The following is a 16,088-nucleotide window of genomic DNA, read 5'->3' as shown; positions in this document are numbered from 1 at the left end:
GTTTTATTAAACATATTATTTGATAATATAGTTTATTATCAGCAGACTGAGTTTTGAGGTGCGGAAACTATGATCCAAGCATTTCATTAATAATTAATAATCCAAATGAGTACTGCTATTTATCCCACTTATCCTTCAATACACGTTCTAATTTAACTTTATTACTGAACTTAAAAGCCTGGTGGGATATGAGGCTAATGTTTTGATTCCACATATCCCTTTGAAATTGCCACTGTTTTTGTGTATGTAAACCATTCATTACCCAATATTCTCTTCATGAGTTCTTTACCATCCAATAATGAACTCCATTTTCTGAAAGCATACCCTACTATCAATAATGCACGATTCAAAGTTGTCCATGAGAGTGTTTATTTGTTCATAAGCAACAAGAGCCTTTATGTTTCTCTTATTTGTTTTGGAACAGGGATAACTCGATGCTCTTACCTTCGTTCATTATTTATTTTGGTTGTTTAAAAGCATATACCTGTGCGTGTGGCATACATGTTCTACCTTGATTGGTCTCTTAGAAAGAAAAAAAAGAAAAAAAAAAAGAGTATCGCTGTTTAGTTAAAAAAATTATTTCATTTTTTGGTCCAGGGGAATAGATAAAAACCAAAAGAAACAGACTAACTAACGACTGAGGGTTGTTTATTTTTGAAGTATACATGGACATAATAAAATAAAAATAGAGATCGTGGCAAGTAAAGAAATGGAAGGGGTACATCCTCAAAAGGGTTACATTTAAAATACTCGTACTGTGATTTGGTAATGCATGTTTCGATGTATACATGGACATAATAAAATAAAAATGGAAATCTTGGCAAGTAAAGAAATGGAAGGGGTGCATATTAAAAAGGGTTACATTCAAAATATTTGTAAATATCATGTTCAATCATCCGAAAATTTGAAATATCACTTAACATAATTTTAAGCAAATGTTCACGTATTTGGTCCTAACTCATATATATATATATATATTGGGTTTTAACTTCTAATACTAACTTGTTTTAAAAATGTAAACTTCCAAACATAAATTAACTTACTGAACAATGAATTTTAACCAAAACTAATTTGATTCAAAATTAATTTTATATACACTCACCCAAACTCATACTAATTGGCTTTGTTACATCAACGTTAATGTCCATAGAAACATTTTTGTCGCATTTATTTATTGGCATGTTTATGTATGGAAAAGCCATTGTTTAATATTGTTTGAGAGACCCGATCATAACAAAATCTAAATGCAATTTTGTTAAACATATTTGATGATACGTTTCAAGTTGTTATCTCCGAACCGAGGTTTGAGGCATATAAGCTCATAGAACCGAGAAGAGGACTGCATAACAAAAGCATACATGTTTCCTTTATAATATAGTGGTATTACATTCGGGTTGTTCGTGCATTCCCCTACTGGTTTTATCCTATCAATATGCACATACCATAACTTATCCTATCCATATCCCCCCATACCATAGCGAATATAATCCATTTGTCAAAACTTGATTTCTTTTGAACCCTAATCGGCTACTCGTAATAGAATAACTCAGTAATACAAATAGGATAGCAACTAAATGACTCGATCATACAAATGAATATCGTTGCACATAAATCTTCACTGAGATTTCCAACCTCTTGACTTGTGGGAAAAATCTTGGTTCTCAGAAGTGATTGTTGTCGTCCCATTTGCAGTTCTCTGCATGCATATAGACAGTCAGTAAGCAAATTTGTTTTAATAAAAAATGCAACGGTAATGACATTTGTTTATACATTCTCTATTATTTGGATGAATAAAGTATGTTGCTAGTATTTCTTGGTAAACAATTCCAGCCAATAACATGGTAATCAACTTAAAAATTAACATTGCTGAATTGAATTGAATTGAAAACTCATGCATAACGAAATATATTTGATTAGAACGTACACGTCAACAAATTCATCACCAATTCGTGGGCATCATTAGATCATTTAATGGTGATGAGCATAGGTCAGAAGCAGTTCATACAAACCTTTAAACATTGACCTCTTCTTGTATCACAAATCGGATAATCTTGGGGGCAACAGTGGCGCTTGTCTTTGCAGCACACGGCAGAAGTTAACCCACAGCATTTCCAAGAAAAGCATATTCCAAGAAAGCTCTTGGCACAGCAACATGTTTCTCCTTCTGAACAGTGAGTAAACAAATTACATCTTACAGGACCTGGGGGAGGAGGGATAGGAGGATTAGGCTTGGTCTTGACAGGATATGAAGCTAATGTGTTAATTCCGCATATTCCTTTGGAATTGCCACTATTTCGTATCATGTGTATGTAGCCATTCATTCCCCAATATTTTCCCCATGAATTCTTTACAATCCAATAATCAACTCCATTTTCTGAACCATATCCTACTATCAATACTGCGTGATCCAAAAAAGTTGAACATGGCCCAGTGAAGATACCCTAATACATCAACATTTTATTGCCATTGTTAATTGGAAGATAGATAATACAGATAAGTCAGTAATAATATGAAATAAGTTAGTGCTACTATTGACCACTGGGACCACCAACCTTTGAGTACAACTGGAATTCTCTTTCACTACCACATATGCCTACGCTTACAGGTTGTGATGCAACGGCCTTTAGTATCTCTTCCTCACTCGGAGGCACGTCAACATAATCCTCAATTGTAACAGCACGCCTTTTTAACTGTAGAATAGATGCAGGAGAAAAGGGTGAATACAGATAATAAACTTAATGATACCAGAAAAACAAAAACACTGAATAATTTGAGTTGAACTAGGTGGACTCATTAACATCTTTTTTCTTTTTACTTAAACTCAAGACTTTAACAGAAACCATGCTCTTTAGTGCTTGCACCAAGTGTTGGTAATTTACAAGCATTTTGATATTCTACAAAACTTAACAATTCAACATTTTGGAGAGTAGAAAATGAAGCAAATACCTTGTCCTTACTGCAGGACCGTTGCCGAGCTTGATACGGATAATCATCCTCAGTGTCAATCCCTTTGTTGTCGATGACAAATTGGTATGCAAAATCCATGAGTCCACCTCCACAACCACTGTTGTAGGATGTATCACAATCTATCAGCTCTTGTTCAGAAAGGCTTACAAGAGACCCTGTGACAATCTTATTTATGCCTTCAATAGCACCAGTAGCTGAGAACGCCCAACATGCACCTAGATAACACATCTCACGTTGTCACTGAATTACATCACGTATACACATATATTTACTCTCTACCACTACAAATTACAATGGCAACTAAAGTCCAACAAGTACAAATAGCATGACACGAAAAATGACAAATTCAAAATTAACCAATGAATTTTTTGCATAACCATACAAGAGAGATACAAGAGACAGAAAAGATGGAATGCAATTTCCAGTAACTGCCATTAGCAACTTTTCATATCAAAAGTTTTCCTACTAAACCGGATTTTCCTTTAAAGTCTTAGGCCACCAATTGGCAAGATCATAAAATCAGCTGACCAGAATATAGTTGTTTGTCACATATCGCTCCTTCTGTATCCCATTAACACCTAACATTTGTCTATTTATGTCAAATAAACTTTTAGAAAATAAAAAACTATTTCTTTGAAATAATTTACTGATTATAAATACTAATATTAAAATTTAGATTTGAGCTTAACTCAATCAATCCTAATTGTTCCAACTTAATCCCGTCTCGGGTTCCAACAATGGCTATTCTACTGCATTCAATAATCATAGAGTTTTGTTGTCCATAGGATACCTGTGGTCTCTACAAAAAAAAAAAGATCGGTTCCTACTTATATACACTTTTGCCAAGAACTAAGCGTCTTGAGAATCAAATGTGCAAGACTGCATAACTCCAGGTGGTTCCATAACAAGTGACCCAAAGCGACTAAAAGCTACCATTAGAATAAACTTGCATACCATCTTAATTTTTAAGTTCGACCTAGCTCAATTCCAAAAGTTAGTTGAAGCTATTTCTCACTTAGACACACTATTTTTGAATCATTTCATTAATCGATGTGGGATCTTCAAGAATCAAGGAAGTAAAATTATTAAGAAAAAGGGAGTAAATAGAAGAAAAGTCGTACCACAGCTTGCTTGGTCTTTGACGGGTGTAACTGCGCCGCTCTGTCTCCAATCGATCTGAGAAGGAATGTGCAGAAGGTCACGGGATTGTTGATTCTGGGGACGTTTGAATCGAAGCAAGGTAAGGGGAAGACCGAGACGAGTGGTTTTGAATTCATGGTGGGTGAGATCGGCGAAAGCGTTGAGGGAAAGAGTGTAGCTTGAATTATTATTGTTATTATTGGCGTTTTGGTTGTGTTGGGCGACAAAGGCATAGTTGTCCTCGAACACTTTGAGCCTGTACAGTTTTTCTTCCTCGGAAGAGTATGTTTTGCTGTGTTCCTTACACCACTTTTCGAACAGTTCGGAGGTGTCAGAGGCAGACAAGAAGAAAAGTGTGAAAAGGAGAATCAGAGACAGGAATTGTAAAAGAGAAAGGGAATATAAACGAGTCATGGCTTTGGGAGAAAGCAAAGCTGAGTTCGGATTCCTAGAAAATAGGGACGTGAGGTTGGTTGAACTATATGGATCTGGAGTCCCAACTGCAACGCCACACTCACTCAATATATATGAGTAACTGTATCCACTTAAAATTCTTTTTTTATTTCATAAATAAATGAGTTTGTCTCAAAATTGAACAAGTAAACCATACCCCGCATATCATTTGCATTATTAAAGGCAGTGTATACCGCTAGTATTTCAATAGGGAAAAAATAAATAAATGTATGTCCAAATTCTTTTATCTTGAGTGACACTAAAAAAAAGTTATTTAAATTAAAGTCATTGGACAAGTAAAAAATAAAAATGTGTCAATCACAATGAAAGTAAAAAATTTTCACACCAGTAAACACACATGCTCATTATACTTCTAAACATTTTTTTTCGAATAAAAAAAAACCTTCCTTTTTTCTCTTTTTCATGCTAAACAAAGAAGGTGTGTTAGAAAGAGCCGGGAAAAAAATATAAATATAATAGATAATGTGATATGATAGGAGAGAAATAGAAAAAGTTAAAGATATTAATGAATTGTTTGATATTGGAAAGATGTTTTACAAAACTTATTTGATTTTCAAAATTAGAAAAAATGCAAATATATATTGGATGGGAGGTACGTACAAGGGTGTTAGCGGCTTGGTCCCTTAGCTTTTTAAATTTTTTTGATATATAAATAATAATATTTAGAAGGAGTATTATCTCTTCCTTAAATATTAATTAACTGTGAAATTAAATATTTGTTCTTATACTTGAGGATAGAAGGAGTATTATTTTTAATTATATATTGATCATGAAATTTCTGTCTGACATGTAAAACTGATGGCTAACATTAATAATATTGGATCTTTAAAAAATCCCTAATTTATTTTATGTTTAAATAAATTTTCTATTAATATTTTAATAAATTTATAATTATATATTTTTAGAAACATTTGAATATTTCATAACAAATTTGATTGGTACACCTGAACGTTAGGTCTGACTCTGTGAGAAATATATATTCACAAATTTATTGAAAGGTAATAAAAAATATTCATGTAATTTATTCTTAGGATTTTATATTATACATGTTCCAATCATTCTTATTCTTAGGTAAGATTTGAGAAGATACCGAGGTGTGTGGTATAATATTTTTAAACATAAATAAATGTTGGTGTAATTTAAAAGAAAATTAATGTAATAAAATAAAAAATGAGATTATATACAATTTGATAAAAGGTTAGAGAATGTTGTTGTAATTTGGTCTAGTTAACTTGGTGGCTCGCTGACGTCACGTGGTTAAGTTGAGAAACAACAACAGAGACACGGTGGTGTACTCACGGAATGAATTGGAATCGGATCGTGTCGTAGCCACCGCTCCTACCTGGCGCCGTCTTTCACTTTCTGCTTCTCCCATCTCCCACTAAACAACCATGGACCTGGATCCTCGCCAATACGAAAACCTTGTATGTTTCAATTTCTTATCTCATTAATAATAATAATAATAATAATAATAATAATAATACTCTTTCGTTTTTCTTCTCCGTGCCCTTCTGTTGCCACTCCAGTTTCTGCTTTATTTTATTTTTTTCTTGTGACGTTTAATTAAACTTTAAAGATAGCGCTGTTGCGTTGTGAATTTGTCATATCCTGATTCCATCTTAGGCCACTAAACTATCCAATTATTTTGTTTCTCCTTTCACTTTCGTTTGGTTTCTTAACCAAGTTGTTGATTGATGATTGAGGACTCTACTAGAATGCAGACCCTCGTGCGTAATTGGCCGGTGGATATTAATAATATGTTGTTGCGATAAAATATTCCTCACTCTTAGCGAAACCCTTTAGCCGTGTCGCATCTATTTCAATTAATTTTCTCCTCAAAGATATTTCCCAACCCTAATTTCTGATGGGCAAAATTGAGCAAAGGAGGGATTGGGACACATGAAAAATATAATATTTCTCGTGCTCTGCTGCATACTCTATTTAGCTCTCACATGAATTACCACTAATCTGCGTTTTGTTTCCGGTGGTGGTGATTACAATTTTTTGCCCTCATTTTTATTTTTGAAAGAGAACATAATTCAACCCCAAGGGGTTGGTTGAGTGGAGTAAGACAGGTCTTTAGGTTTGAAACCTCGCTCTTCTCCTCGAGGTGAAATAAATGTAAGTTTCTTTGTAAGTGTTCTTTAAGCCCAGAGACTTTTCTTTTCCTGGATTGAGGCACCATCTCCTTTTCCTAAATTTTATCTGCCAAAAGAAAATTTGAGCTGAGATTGAACCCTTTTAGTACGCTTTGTTGGGTTTCCAATTGTAAATTGTTGATTTCCTGGTTCCATTGATTCTCTTGCCATAGTTAATGAGGTTCCATATTTTTTTCTTGGCTACATGAATTTTCAGGCTGTAAATGATAATGACATCCACAACATTGTTCTGTCATATCTTATACATAATTGCTACAAAGAATCGGTAGAATCATTCATTGCTTGCACGGGAGCAAAGCAGCCGACAGATTATTTGGAGGACATGGATAAAAGGAAAAGTAGGTTTGTGGTTATTTTTGGGTATACAAGATTAATTCAAGTGTTGTTACCTGATCATATTTTATTTTCTTGCTTAGCCTAGGAAGTTTTGTGTTCACTCACTTCACTGAGTGTTCATTCATAGCCACTCTTTGCATCATCTAAAAATGCCCATTGGAATAGTCAAGTCAACCCCAACTTGAGGGATGCTGAACTGTTTATGCTTTAATACCACTTAAAACATCTGTGGTTATTTGAAATGACTGCTGACTTTTGTCTTAAAACACATTTGAGTTGTGATTATACTTTTTTTTTTGTGGCGGATCTTCTTTACTATGTTAAGATATCTGCTGGGCTTCTCTTTACATTGTAATATTTTCTTCCCTGCAGTCTGCAGGGCAGAACCACAGAGGGTGTTGGGAAATGCTCCTGACACCTGTGGAGTTCATTGCCTTTTTATTGGATCCTGTTATAAGTTGTGAAGACCTTCTTGATGATAAATTTCATTTGTCTCTAGGAATTTTTCACTTTGCACTAGAGGGAAATGCACTCAAGGCTATTGAGCTTACTGAACAGCTGGCAAAGGATATTCTAGAGAACAATAAGGATTTGCAGTTTGATCTACTAAGCCTTCATTTTGTTGAGCTTGTCTGCTCAAGGAAATGGTGAGCAGAGATTAGTTTTCTCTCTAGGAAAGCATGTTGTAAACTTCCTGCTTTCATAGAATTTCATTTTATTGGCAGCACAGAAGCTTTGGAGTTTGCTCAGACCAAATTGGGCCCTTTCGGAAAGGAGCCCAAATATATGGAAAAGCTTGAAGTATGTTCGCATTTTGCATAGTTTTTTTTTTTGTGTCGTGTGTGTGTTTTTGTGTGGTTAAGATTGAATAAATATTAAGCTGCATGTTGCAGGACTTTATGGCCCTTCTTGCTTATAAGGAGCCAGAGAAATCCCCAATGTTTCATCTCCTTAGCTTAGAGTATCGGCAACAGGTTGCAGATAGTTTGAATCGAGCCATTCTTGGTTGGTTAACTTGATATCTGCATGTTTCTTTAATATATTTTGTTTCAAATCATGATGCTTTTTTCTATCCATGTTAAATATATGATTTTTTTTTTCCTGTGGATGGTGGGTAATTGCCAGCACACTTGAATCTTCCCAGTTACACAGCAATGGAGAGGCTAATACAGCAGGCTACAGTTGTAAGACAATGCTTAAGTCAAGAAGCTGGCAAGGTAATGGGTGTAGCTAATGTAATTTAAGATTTGATGCAAATTTATGTCTAAGTGAGATAGCCTTGAAATTTGGATAGCTCTGCTCTTTTTGGACCGGTTCACTGAGCATTTTAGCACAAGCTTAAAAGGAGATGTAGCTACCATTATGCATATATTAGTGTTCAAGCTAATTCTTTCATTACTCTTTGCAGGATGGGCCACCATTTTCCTTAAAGGATTTTCTCAAAAGTTGATGGAAAACAGTAAAAAATGGAGAGTCAATTGGGGAATGAAGCTCGTTTACCTTGAACCTTTCTCGTCTCATATTGGATTGGTGTACGGTTTCATCATAGTGTAAAGTTTTTTGAATGCCTTTTCATCTATAAATTCTTTGTTTCCAAGCTATCTTCTTCTTTTTGGTCTTGCTGCACTTTTGCGAGGCATGAGTAATCTATGAGTGATCATGGCCAAAAATGCAAGATTGAGATGATCCTCCTGTCCGAGGCAGTTGACCTCATCTGGGACCTAATTTCCACTGCCATAATTTCTACTAATTTAAGTTATTTTCAATCCATTGAAAGGTTGGACAGACAAAATTAAGTACCATAATTTCCCTTAATTTAGATGATTTTCAATCCATTGAGGTTGAGCTGCCAAAATTAAGGATATATATTATATTGTTTTAATATTTGATGTAAAATCTTTTGGTTACATGTATGTGGATATGAAAGGAAGATTGAAGACTTCAATCTCTTTTGTCAGTAAGTTTCAAGTTATCAATCAAAACGTTGGGTGTGTACAAAAGGCATGTCTGAATTAAATTTTTATTTGGTCTTTTATGAATTTTTAATTTTATTTATCATTATAATTTTGGTGTGGGAGCCTATCAATATTTCTTTGTGATCAGCAATGATGCGTTCAGCGTCACATTATTTCGCTTAATTTTCTGAAGTTAAATCATTTGATTGAATCAAGTGATGCTGATGACTGGGTTATGCTTGATTTTTCGTTTGGGATGTTCTAAACTCAATGTTGCAACACTTTTGGTTACTAGGTTACTATCAAAAGTATGTTTGTACATTAAAATTTTGTCTGGAAATTCAATTTTTGTAGAAAGAAGACTTGGGTTGTTTTTGTAAACTTAAGTTTAGGTTAAATTTAAGTTTACAAATTTTAATTTGAACATGTACTAACTTATGTCAAAAGATGCAAGTTTTTCTCAAAATCACTTAATCGATTATGGTATATTTTATATGCAAAACATAACATAATAGATTATATTATCACTTTAATGCATGCTCTCTAGTCATGAGAACAAAGGTATTAGGACCATATTCTCACCCTTTTCTTTGTAATTTCTGCTATCTTTTGCTTAGAAATGTTTTTTTTACTGATCCATCACTTTTTATTTTTCCTACTCACTGTTTCAAATCTACCAAACCAATTCTTTTTTAATTTATTTTCTACCCTATTTCTCTGCCTCCCCTTCTCTTTCCCACAATTTTCACACTACCAAATTGACGCTAAATGAAATTAGTGCATTACAATGATGGGCATGTGGGGGTAGTTTTTATCCATTTGCATCTCATTTTTATACTTTTGACTTTCTGATCAATTTAAGAAAAACTTAATATTATTTACAAAAAAAAAAAATATCTTTACAATTTTAATGTTATCTTGTGACAAATCATTTTTTATGTATGCTTCTTATAGGCAAAAAAACACTAGCTTTTGATGTTTTTGCGTTTTTTTTACTACTATTTCCATAGCTATTGATATTTTATCAATTTCAAGAGTCACATTTTTTTCCACATATACTTTTTTTTTGGTGAAATGCTTTTTATTCACACCTAGAAGCCTCTAGGGAAAGAAATACAAGCAGCATCTGCTAAATCTCATTACAAAATCACATTTAAATCTTATAGTAGTATTAAATAAGAATATTCTAGACCAAATATATTAATATTTTACATTTATTAAATGCTTCTTAATCTTTATAGGTCAATATATGTTAGATATCAATAGTTTTAGAACAGAGAGTAAATGAAAAACCGCAGATAGCAGTGCCCTGTGTGCCACTATTTGCATAAATTTTGCATCTTAAATATCCGAAAATGATTGTACACGCATAATAAGTAAAACAGCGTGTTTTGTCTCATGTCTAGGTGCATGATACGCATGTCTTTCTAATAATAACCTGATGCAGCTTCAACGCATTTAAAAAGATGGATGTAATTTTACGTGTTTGAGATGTGTCCAAATACAGATGAATATCATGTTTGAGATAGCATTAACAATGTATATGTCGGAGTTTTATCATGTTAAATGAAAAAAAAAAAAAAACCCATAAAAGCTACTCTACGTAGCTTCTTGTTTGACATGCATGGAGTGCTCGAAAATGTGGAACTAAACACATTGTAGATAATTTTATCCTTTGCATCATACCTAACTCTAAGAATAAAAAAAAAAGAGTTGTGTTTGCTGTGAGATTATGGTGATGGCCATGGTTCAACCGAGACTTTCCACATCTTTCCACGTTACATTATATTGTGTAAAAAAAAGTGCATCATAATTAATCTCTTTATGCATCTCTCTCTTTCATTCATGTACTCTCTCTTTCACAACCTTTAGTTCTTAGAGTTACACATGATGCCGGATGAAATTGCCCCCTTCTTGTTACACGAATTTCATCAACAGTGCATATGTAAAAGACAATTTATGTAGATACTGACATGTGACATTGTTATATATATATATATATATATATATATATATATATATATATATATATATATATATATATATATATATATATATATATATATATAATTTTTGACGTATTTCATCATTATCGTGTGAAAAAACTGAGACTTAAATATATTGATTCTACATTCCTAGGAGATGTAGCTGACTTCGCTCGAGATATCATGTAACAGTGGTTTAGAATACAAAAGGCTTCTTATAAGCCTTGGTACTTTGTTTTGTTCTAAATATTAGCACTTTCATGCAATAAAAGCAACGCATATTCATTAGATCGATATATACGATGGTTTTTTTTTTTTTTTAATCAATGAGATGAGCATATACCATTCTTGACCTTCTTCTAATAACGTAACGCTAAGGACTACCGGTACCAAAATTTATTTGGGTAGAGAAAATTTGGAGAAAAAATTGAAAACACTTGGATGGTAATCTAAATTCAAGCTTACAAACCCAATATAAATTGAAAACAAACAAGTACTAACTACAAATTAGGTTATCAACAAAACTTATCGCAGGTTGTGATTTTGAAAACCTTGATTTGAACGAAAGAGAAACGTGTTGCCTTGCTGACTCTACCTTCCCCCTTGTTGGTTTCTGCCCATTGGATGCTATGCTCCACTTGCTTATTGAATTTCTTTTTTTGGTAAGAAGTTGCTAATTGAATTTAATGTGATGCTCAATGAAGTGTGACACAAATTATGACATGAACCCTGCCTATATAAATCACGAATCCCGCAGTTCATATAGTAGTAAACATTAAAGACTGTTTATCTCTTGTTCTCGGTTACTCCTTATCTAGTCTTTTCTATCCACCGCTTGTTTTGTTGTTAATGCTTTTGGCTAAGAAGGGGCTAGCTATATTCCATAACACCAACGGTCGTCTTTTGTGATGACAAACACCTAGATGAGTTCTTCTCTACCACCTTATTTGTTTGTAACGGCAAATGATTTCTTATAGTGTGTGTTACAAACGACAAAAAAAGGAAGGGCACTACCTAGTTCCACTAGTGCTAATGAAGTATGAATATGTACCATAATAATTAAGGGGTGTGTGCAATGTCATTGCCGATCAATTTCGGTAAACGCGTACCCGTGTCCCATTTGGTACGTGTGGTGTCTCACACCATTGGATCTTGAATTTCGCCTTTTACTATTCACTGATTTTCAAGTCATTTCCCTTTGATGAAACACCTGGGATTGTTGCTAATTTTCATGTGCGCAGTTTTGGAACCCCCGCAAGCACTTATCTTGAACCGTTTCCTTCCAATGACACCGCTCCCACCCAATGGTAAATGACTTATCCGAATCCAAATTTTCTATCTAAGGCATAAAATCCCTATTATCCACACAACCGCCTCCTCTCACCCACACCTTTAATTTTCTTTAACACTTTGGTCTAATTTTTTATTGTTCTTTTATTCCGCACCCATCGTATCCATCACAAAAATTCCTTCCCAAATAATAATAAATAAGTTTAGTAACAATTTGAATTCTGTTTGGTGTTGGCTGTTTGCCACATGAGCTTAGCTTATATGCCTAGAAAAGGGAAGGCCAAGTGTGTATCAGAGAAATCAACAGTGAGGCTCATAGTGGACACGATCTGTCTGGTTCACAATGCCAAGTAGCATCATGGGCCCACCATGGTGCCACGTTTCATGCACTTGTAGTGTTGTACTTAGTATTTACACTCTCTCTTGGTTTTGGCAATATAAATAGGCCCCCATCAACCTCATACCCTCTTTATAATTAAGAAGCTATTGAGCGTATCTCTCTACTCACTCACTTTTGTTGTAACTTCCCTCATCATTACAAATTTCAAGGCTTTCAAAATGCTGAAATCGGGCATTGGAATTGAGGAGAGGAAGCAATTGAAGAAGCCAGCACAAGCCAGCTCGAGAAAGGGTTGCATGAGAGGAAAAGGAGGTCCTGAGAATGCTAGTTGCACCTACAAAGGTGTGAGACAGAGAACATGGGGGAAATGGGTTGCTGAAATCCGTGAACCCAATCGAGGTGCTCGGCTCTGGCTCGGGACTTTTGAGACCTCTCATGAAGCTGCTTTGGCTTATGATGCTGCTGCACGTAAGCTTTATGGCTCTGATGCCAAACTCAATTTACCAGAACTCTCTATCAAATCTCAATCTCAGTGTCCACCACCATCACCACCACCACCTTCTTCTGTTACCAACAACACTCAAATGGAAAACCTGCAGCAGATTCAAAACAATTACATAGACATGGCTACGTGTTCTAATTTCAACAACATCAATAATCCAGAAGTTTCCATGGCCTCTCAGCAGGTTGGAGTTGGACCAATTTACACCAGTGACTCCATCGTGTCTCTTCCCTTGGACACCAATCCCAAGCCTGTGGAGAATGAGGTCGAGTTTCGTCCATCGTGGGCGACAATGAACGAGGGTTTGCCGGTTTTCGATGATTCCATTTGGGCTGAAGCTGCTATGTCTCTAGATTTTCCTCACATTGCAGCAGAGACTGCGATTTACGCGTCGGGGAACAACTTGGCTGATGTTGGTGTTTGGGACTCTCTGCAAACCCCATGGTGCATGTAATTTCATCACAACAACTCTGAAGGGCAATGGAAAGTCACAAGCTATAGCTTTTCTTCTCAATTATCTTACCACCTGGTTTTTTTTTTAATATATATATATATATATAGTGTACATAGGAGGGGTAAGTAAGTACTTTGTAAAGACGTAGATGATACCCAAAATTAAGACTTATTTAGTTAAATAGGATATATCATATATATATATGTATATATATATATATATATATATATATATATATATATATATATATATATATATATATATATATATATATATATGGTGTCTACCTTTGACTGTATGGGAAACAAACCATGACGTGGTTATTTCCGCACGTCATGGTTCTACGCCTCCTATATTAATATTATGTTATATGTAAATATTAGTATTAAGGGATGGTGGTGGTGATGCTCTATCGCCCCGATATTAATAGGTTTGTGCAGTTTGAGTTTTATGTAAGCAGCTTGTGAGTTATATGTCAATAAAAATGTACAACTAGTAGTTGTATACTTATTATATATGTGTGTATATAAAAATGTATTATTGTAGTTTATGTTCACTGTCTATGTTTATGTTTAGAACATTTCGTTTTAAATTTCTTTTGATTTGATCCATTTAGGAAATCAACGTGGGTCGTGAAAGATTCCACTCAAACTTCTAAGATTCTAAGCGTTCTTTCAAGCTTGGGGATTCTATTATTCTCACAAGAAATTTTAAATAATTTTATCTCTTTTACACTGAAACTACCTGAGATATTATAAACTTGACTCAATTTTTAAGTATAATATAACTTAAATATGACTTTTCTGAAAAAAGAAGTTGATCAATATAACCTTATGAAGTCTAATAAAAAGTCAACACTTTCTTGTTCACAGTTTGATTGGCAAGAGACCATATATATATACCTAGTAGTTCATATGTTAACGTTCTTGAAGAAATTAATAGATCACAGTGAACTTTACGTGAATTTCAAGCACATTATATGACTAGAGAATTGTCTGGAGCATCTGGTGGAGAAGAAACAGTGGATGAGTGAGGGAGATAGAAGAAGGCTAATCAATTTCTCACTAGTGGATATTGCAACTTCTACAACTTCACGCCCAACTAACGCGGTCCACATGCAAGCTTTTTTCATAAAATTTTAAAAGAAGTGATGGTCCAAGCAAATGGACTCACCGTGACACAACTCCCAACTTGGAGCGGGCAAGCCAGATATTGCCGACATAGATCAACCCAACAAGCCCAAGAGCTGTTCCAGCAGCTTGACGAACTAGCATAGCCCAGCTCGGCGAACTACAATCTTACTTCAAGGTTTATAAAGACTTATCTGTTCCGTATTCTAGAAAATGTGGGACTTACGTCACGCCGACCTGAGAATACGAGATTGGGCCCCTTCTCAAATATTAAAGGCGAAGACAGACTATGTTAGCATGGCATTCTCCCTACATCAGTTCACAACCAAGTTAACGCTTTCTTTCTCCTAGCTTGATTCGCAACATACTTTTGGTTATCACCTGATTCTACAAATAATATAGAAACATCACGATTCACGAGGATCATATTGAAAATCCTGCCTATGCTCAATTGCTCATAGCCTCATAAACAGATTTTGTTTGGAAATTCGCAGAACAAAAACACCTAATGACAGAATCCTTGTGGTGGGAAAATATGATGGTGAAAGTGATTAGTTGATCATTCCCTCTGGTGGTTGGATGAAAATCAATACAGACACACAGTTAGCATGGAATACTGCTTTATAAAAATTATTGAATTATACGACTACAACTCGGTGTATTAACCAACTAGTTGTATTCACCTCTTGTTTGGTTTGTCTTCTGGGCAAGAGACTCGTTTCTTTAGCAAAAGTAAATTAAATGGCTCAATGAATATTTGTTGTTTGCTCCTCTCTTATTTAGCTGAAAAAATCGGATCATGCGACCAGTTCAAAGTCCCAAATAAAGGAAAGAAACAAAAACTACTACCAGAAAATTAACATCAACTCCTTCGAAACTATCGAACGGAACCTTGTAGTCATTACGTAAACTACTCTTTATAACTGATAATAAAAAAAACCACCTTTTATAAGTTACTACCGAAATAATGCAAGAGAAGTTTGTTCTGGGTGGGTCCAATATCTATTGTACAACCAAATGGGATCAGCCACCACCGCATACTCATCTTGATTCCGATTCCAACTAAAATAGGCATAAGTGACCTCACATCACATGTTTGTAGGAATCACAAAATCAGTTAACCCATTTAAGCTATTAAAATGTGTTAAATGATATGATTCAAGGGTAGAGAGTAGAGACACGTTTTGACACAAAAATTAGATGATTCCTACTCTAACACCGTTGTTTATTGAATATGAATGTCCTTCATTCGTTACCTTTAAACGAGTTGATTGTGGTCCCCTGTTAATGCTGTCTTCCTTTCGTCCCACCTACTAAAAGCCTACTGTCCAATTAATAAATGGGAAGATGAGGTAG

The 16,088-nt window shown here is 34.6% G+C and overlaps 3 protein-coding genes across 4 annotated transcripts; 2 read left to right on the top strand and 1 right to left on the bottom strand.

Moving 5' to 3' along the window:
• Positions 1 to 1,340: 1,340 nt before the first annotated feature.
• LOC100805596 (low-temperature-induced cysteine proteinase) lies at positions 1,341 to 4,614 on the bottom strand. Its single transcript, XM_003523677.4, has 5 exons — positions 4,089 to 4,614; positions 2,947 to 3,182; positions 2,553 to 2,690; positions 2,010 to 2,441; positions 1,341 to 1,696 (listed from the first exon to the last, which is right to left on the bottom strand). Exons 1-5 carry the CDS (start codon positions 4,519 to 4,521, stop codon positions 1,616 to 1,618), a joined length of 1,320 nt encoding a protein of 439 aa, XP_003523725.1. The 5' UTR covers positions 4,522 to 4,614; the 3' UTR covers positions 1,341 to 1,615.
• Positions 4,615 to 5,779: 1,165 nt separating this feature from the next.
• On the top strand, positions 5,780 to 9,015 carry LOC100801338 (UPF0559 protein v1g247787-like). Of its 2 annotated transcripts, none has more exons than XR_005890968.1 (7): positions 5,780 to 6,005; positions 6,937 to 7,078; positions 7,576 to 7,723; positions 7,802 to 7,877; positions 7,970 to 8,081; positions 8,184 to 8,293; positions 8,485 to 8,536. XR_005890968.1 is itself a non-coding variant. In NM_001253017.2 (7 exon segments), coding segments are annotated over 7 exon segments (645 nt in total). In that variant the 5' UTR covers positions 5,879 to 5,972; the 3' UTR covers positions 8,527 to 9,015.
• A 3,735-nt stretch (positions 9,016 to 12,750) lies between these two features.
• Positions 12,751 to 13,662, top strand: LOC100790057 (dehydration-responsive element-binding protein 2D). Its single transcript, XM_003523515.5, has one exon. The coding sequence runs from the start codon at positions 12,865 to 12,867 to the stop codon at positions 13,600 to 13,602; it is 738 nt and encodes a 245-aa protein (XP_003523563.1). The 5' UTR covers positions 12,751 to 12,864; the 3' UTR covers positions 13,603 to 13,662.
• Positions 13,663 to 16,088: the final 2,426 nt, after the last annotated feature.

Source organism: Glycine max, chromosome 4, assembly GCF_000004515.6.
Source record: "Glycine max cultivar Williams 82 chromosome 4, Glycine_max_v4.0, whole genome shotgun sequence".
Classification (NCBI taxonomy): domain Eukaryota; kingdom Viridiplantae; phylum Streptophyta; class Magnoliopsida; order Fabales; family Fabaceae; genus Glycine; species Glycine max.
The sequence above is the reverse complement of the archived record's forward strand: the minus strand, read 5'-3'. Positions and strand labels throughout refer to the sequence as shown.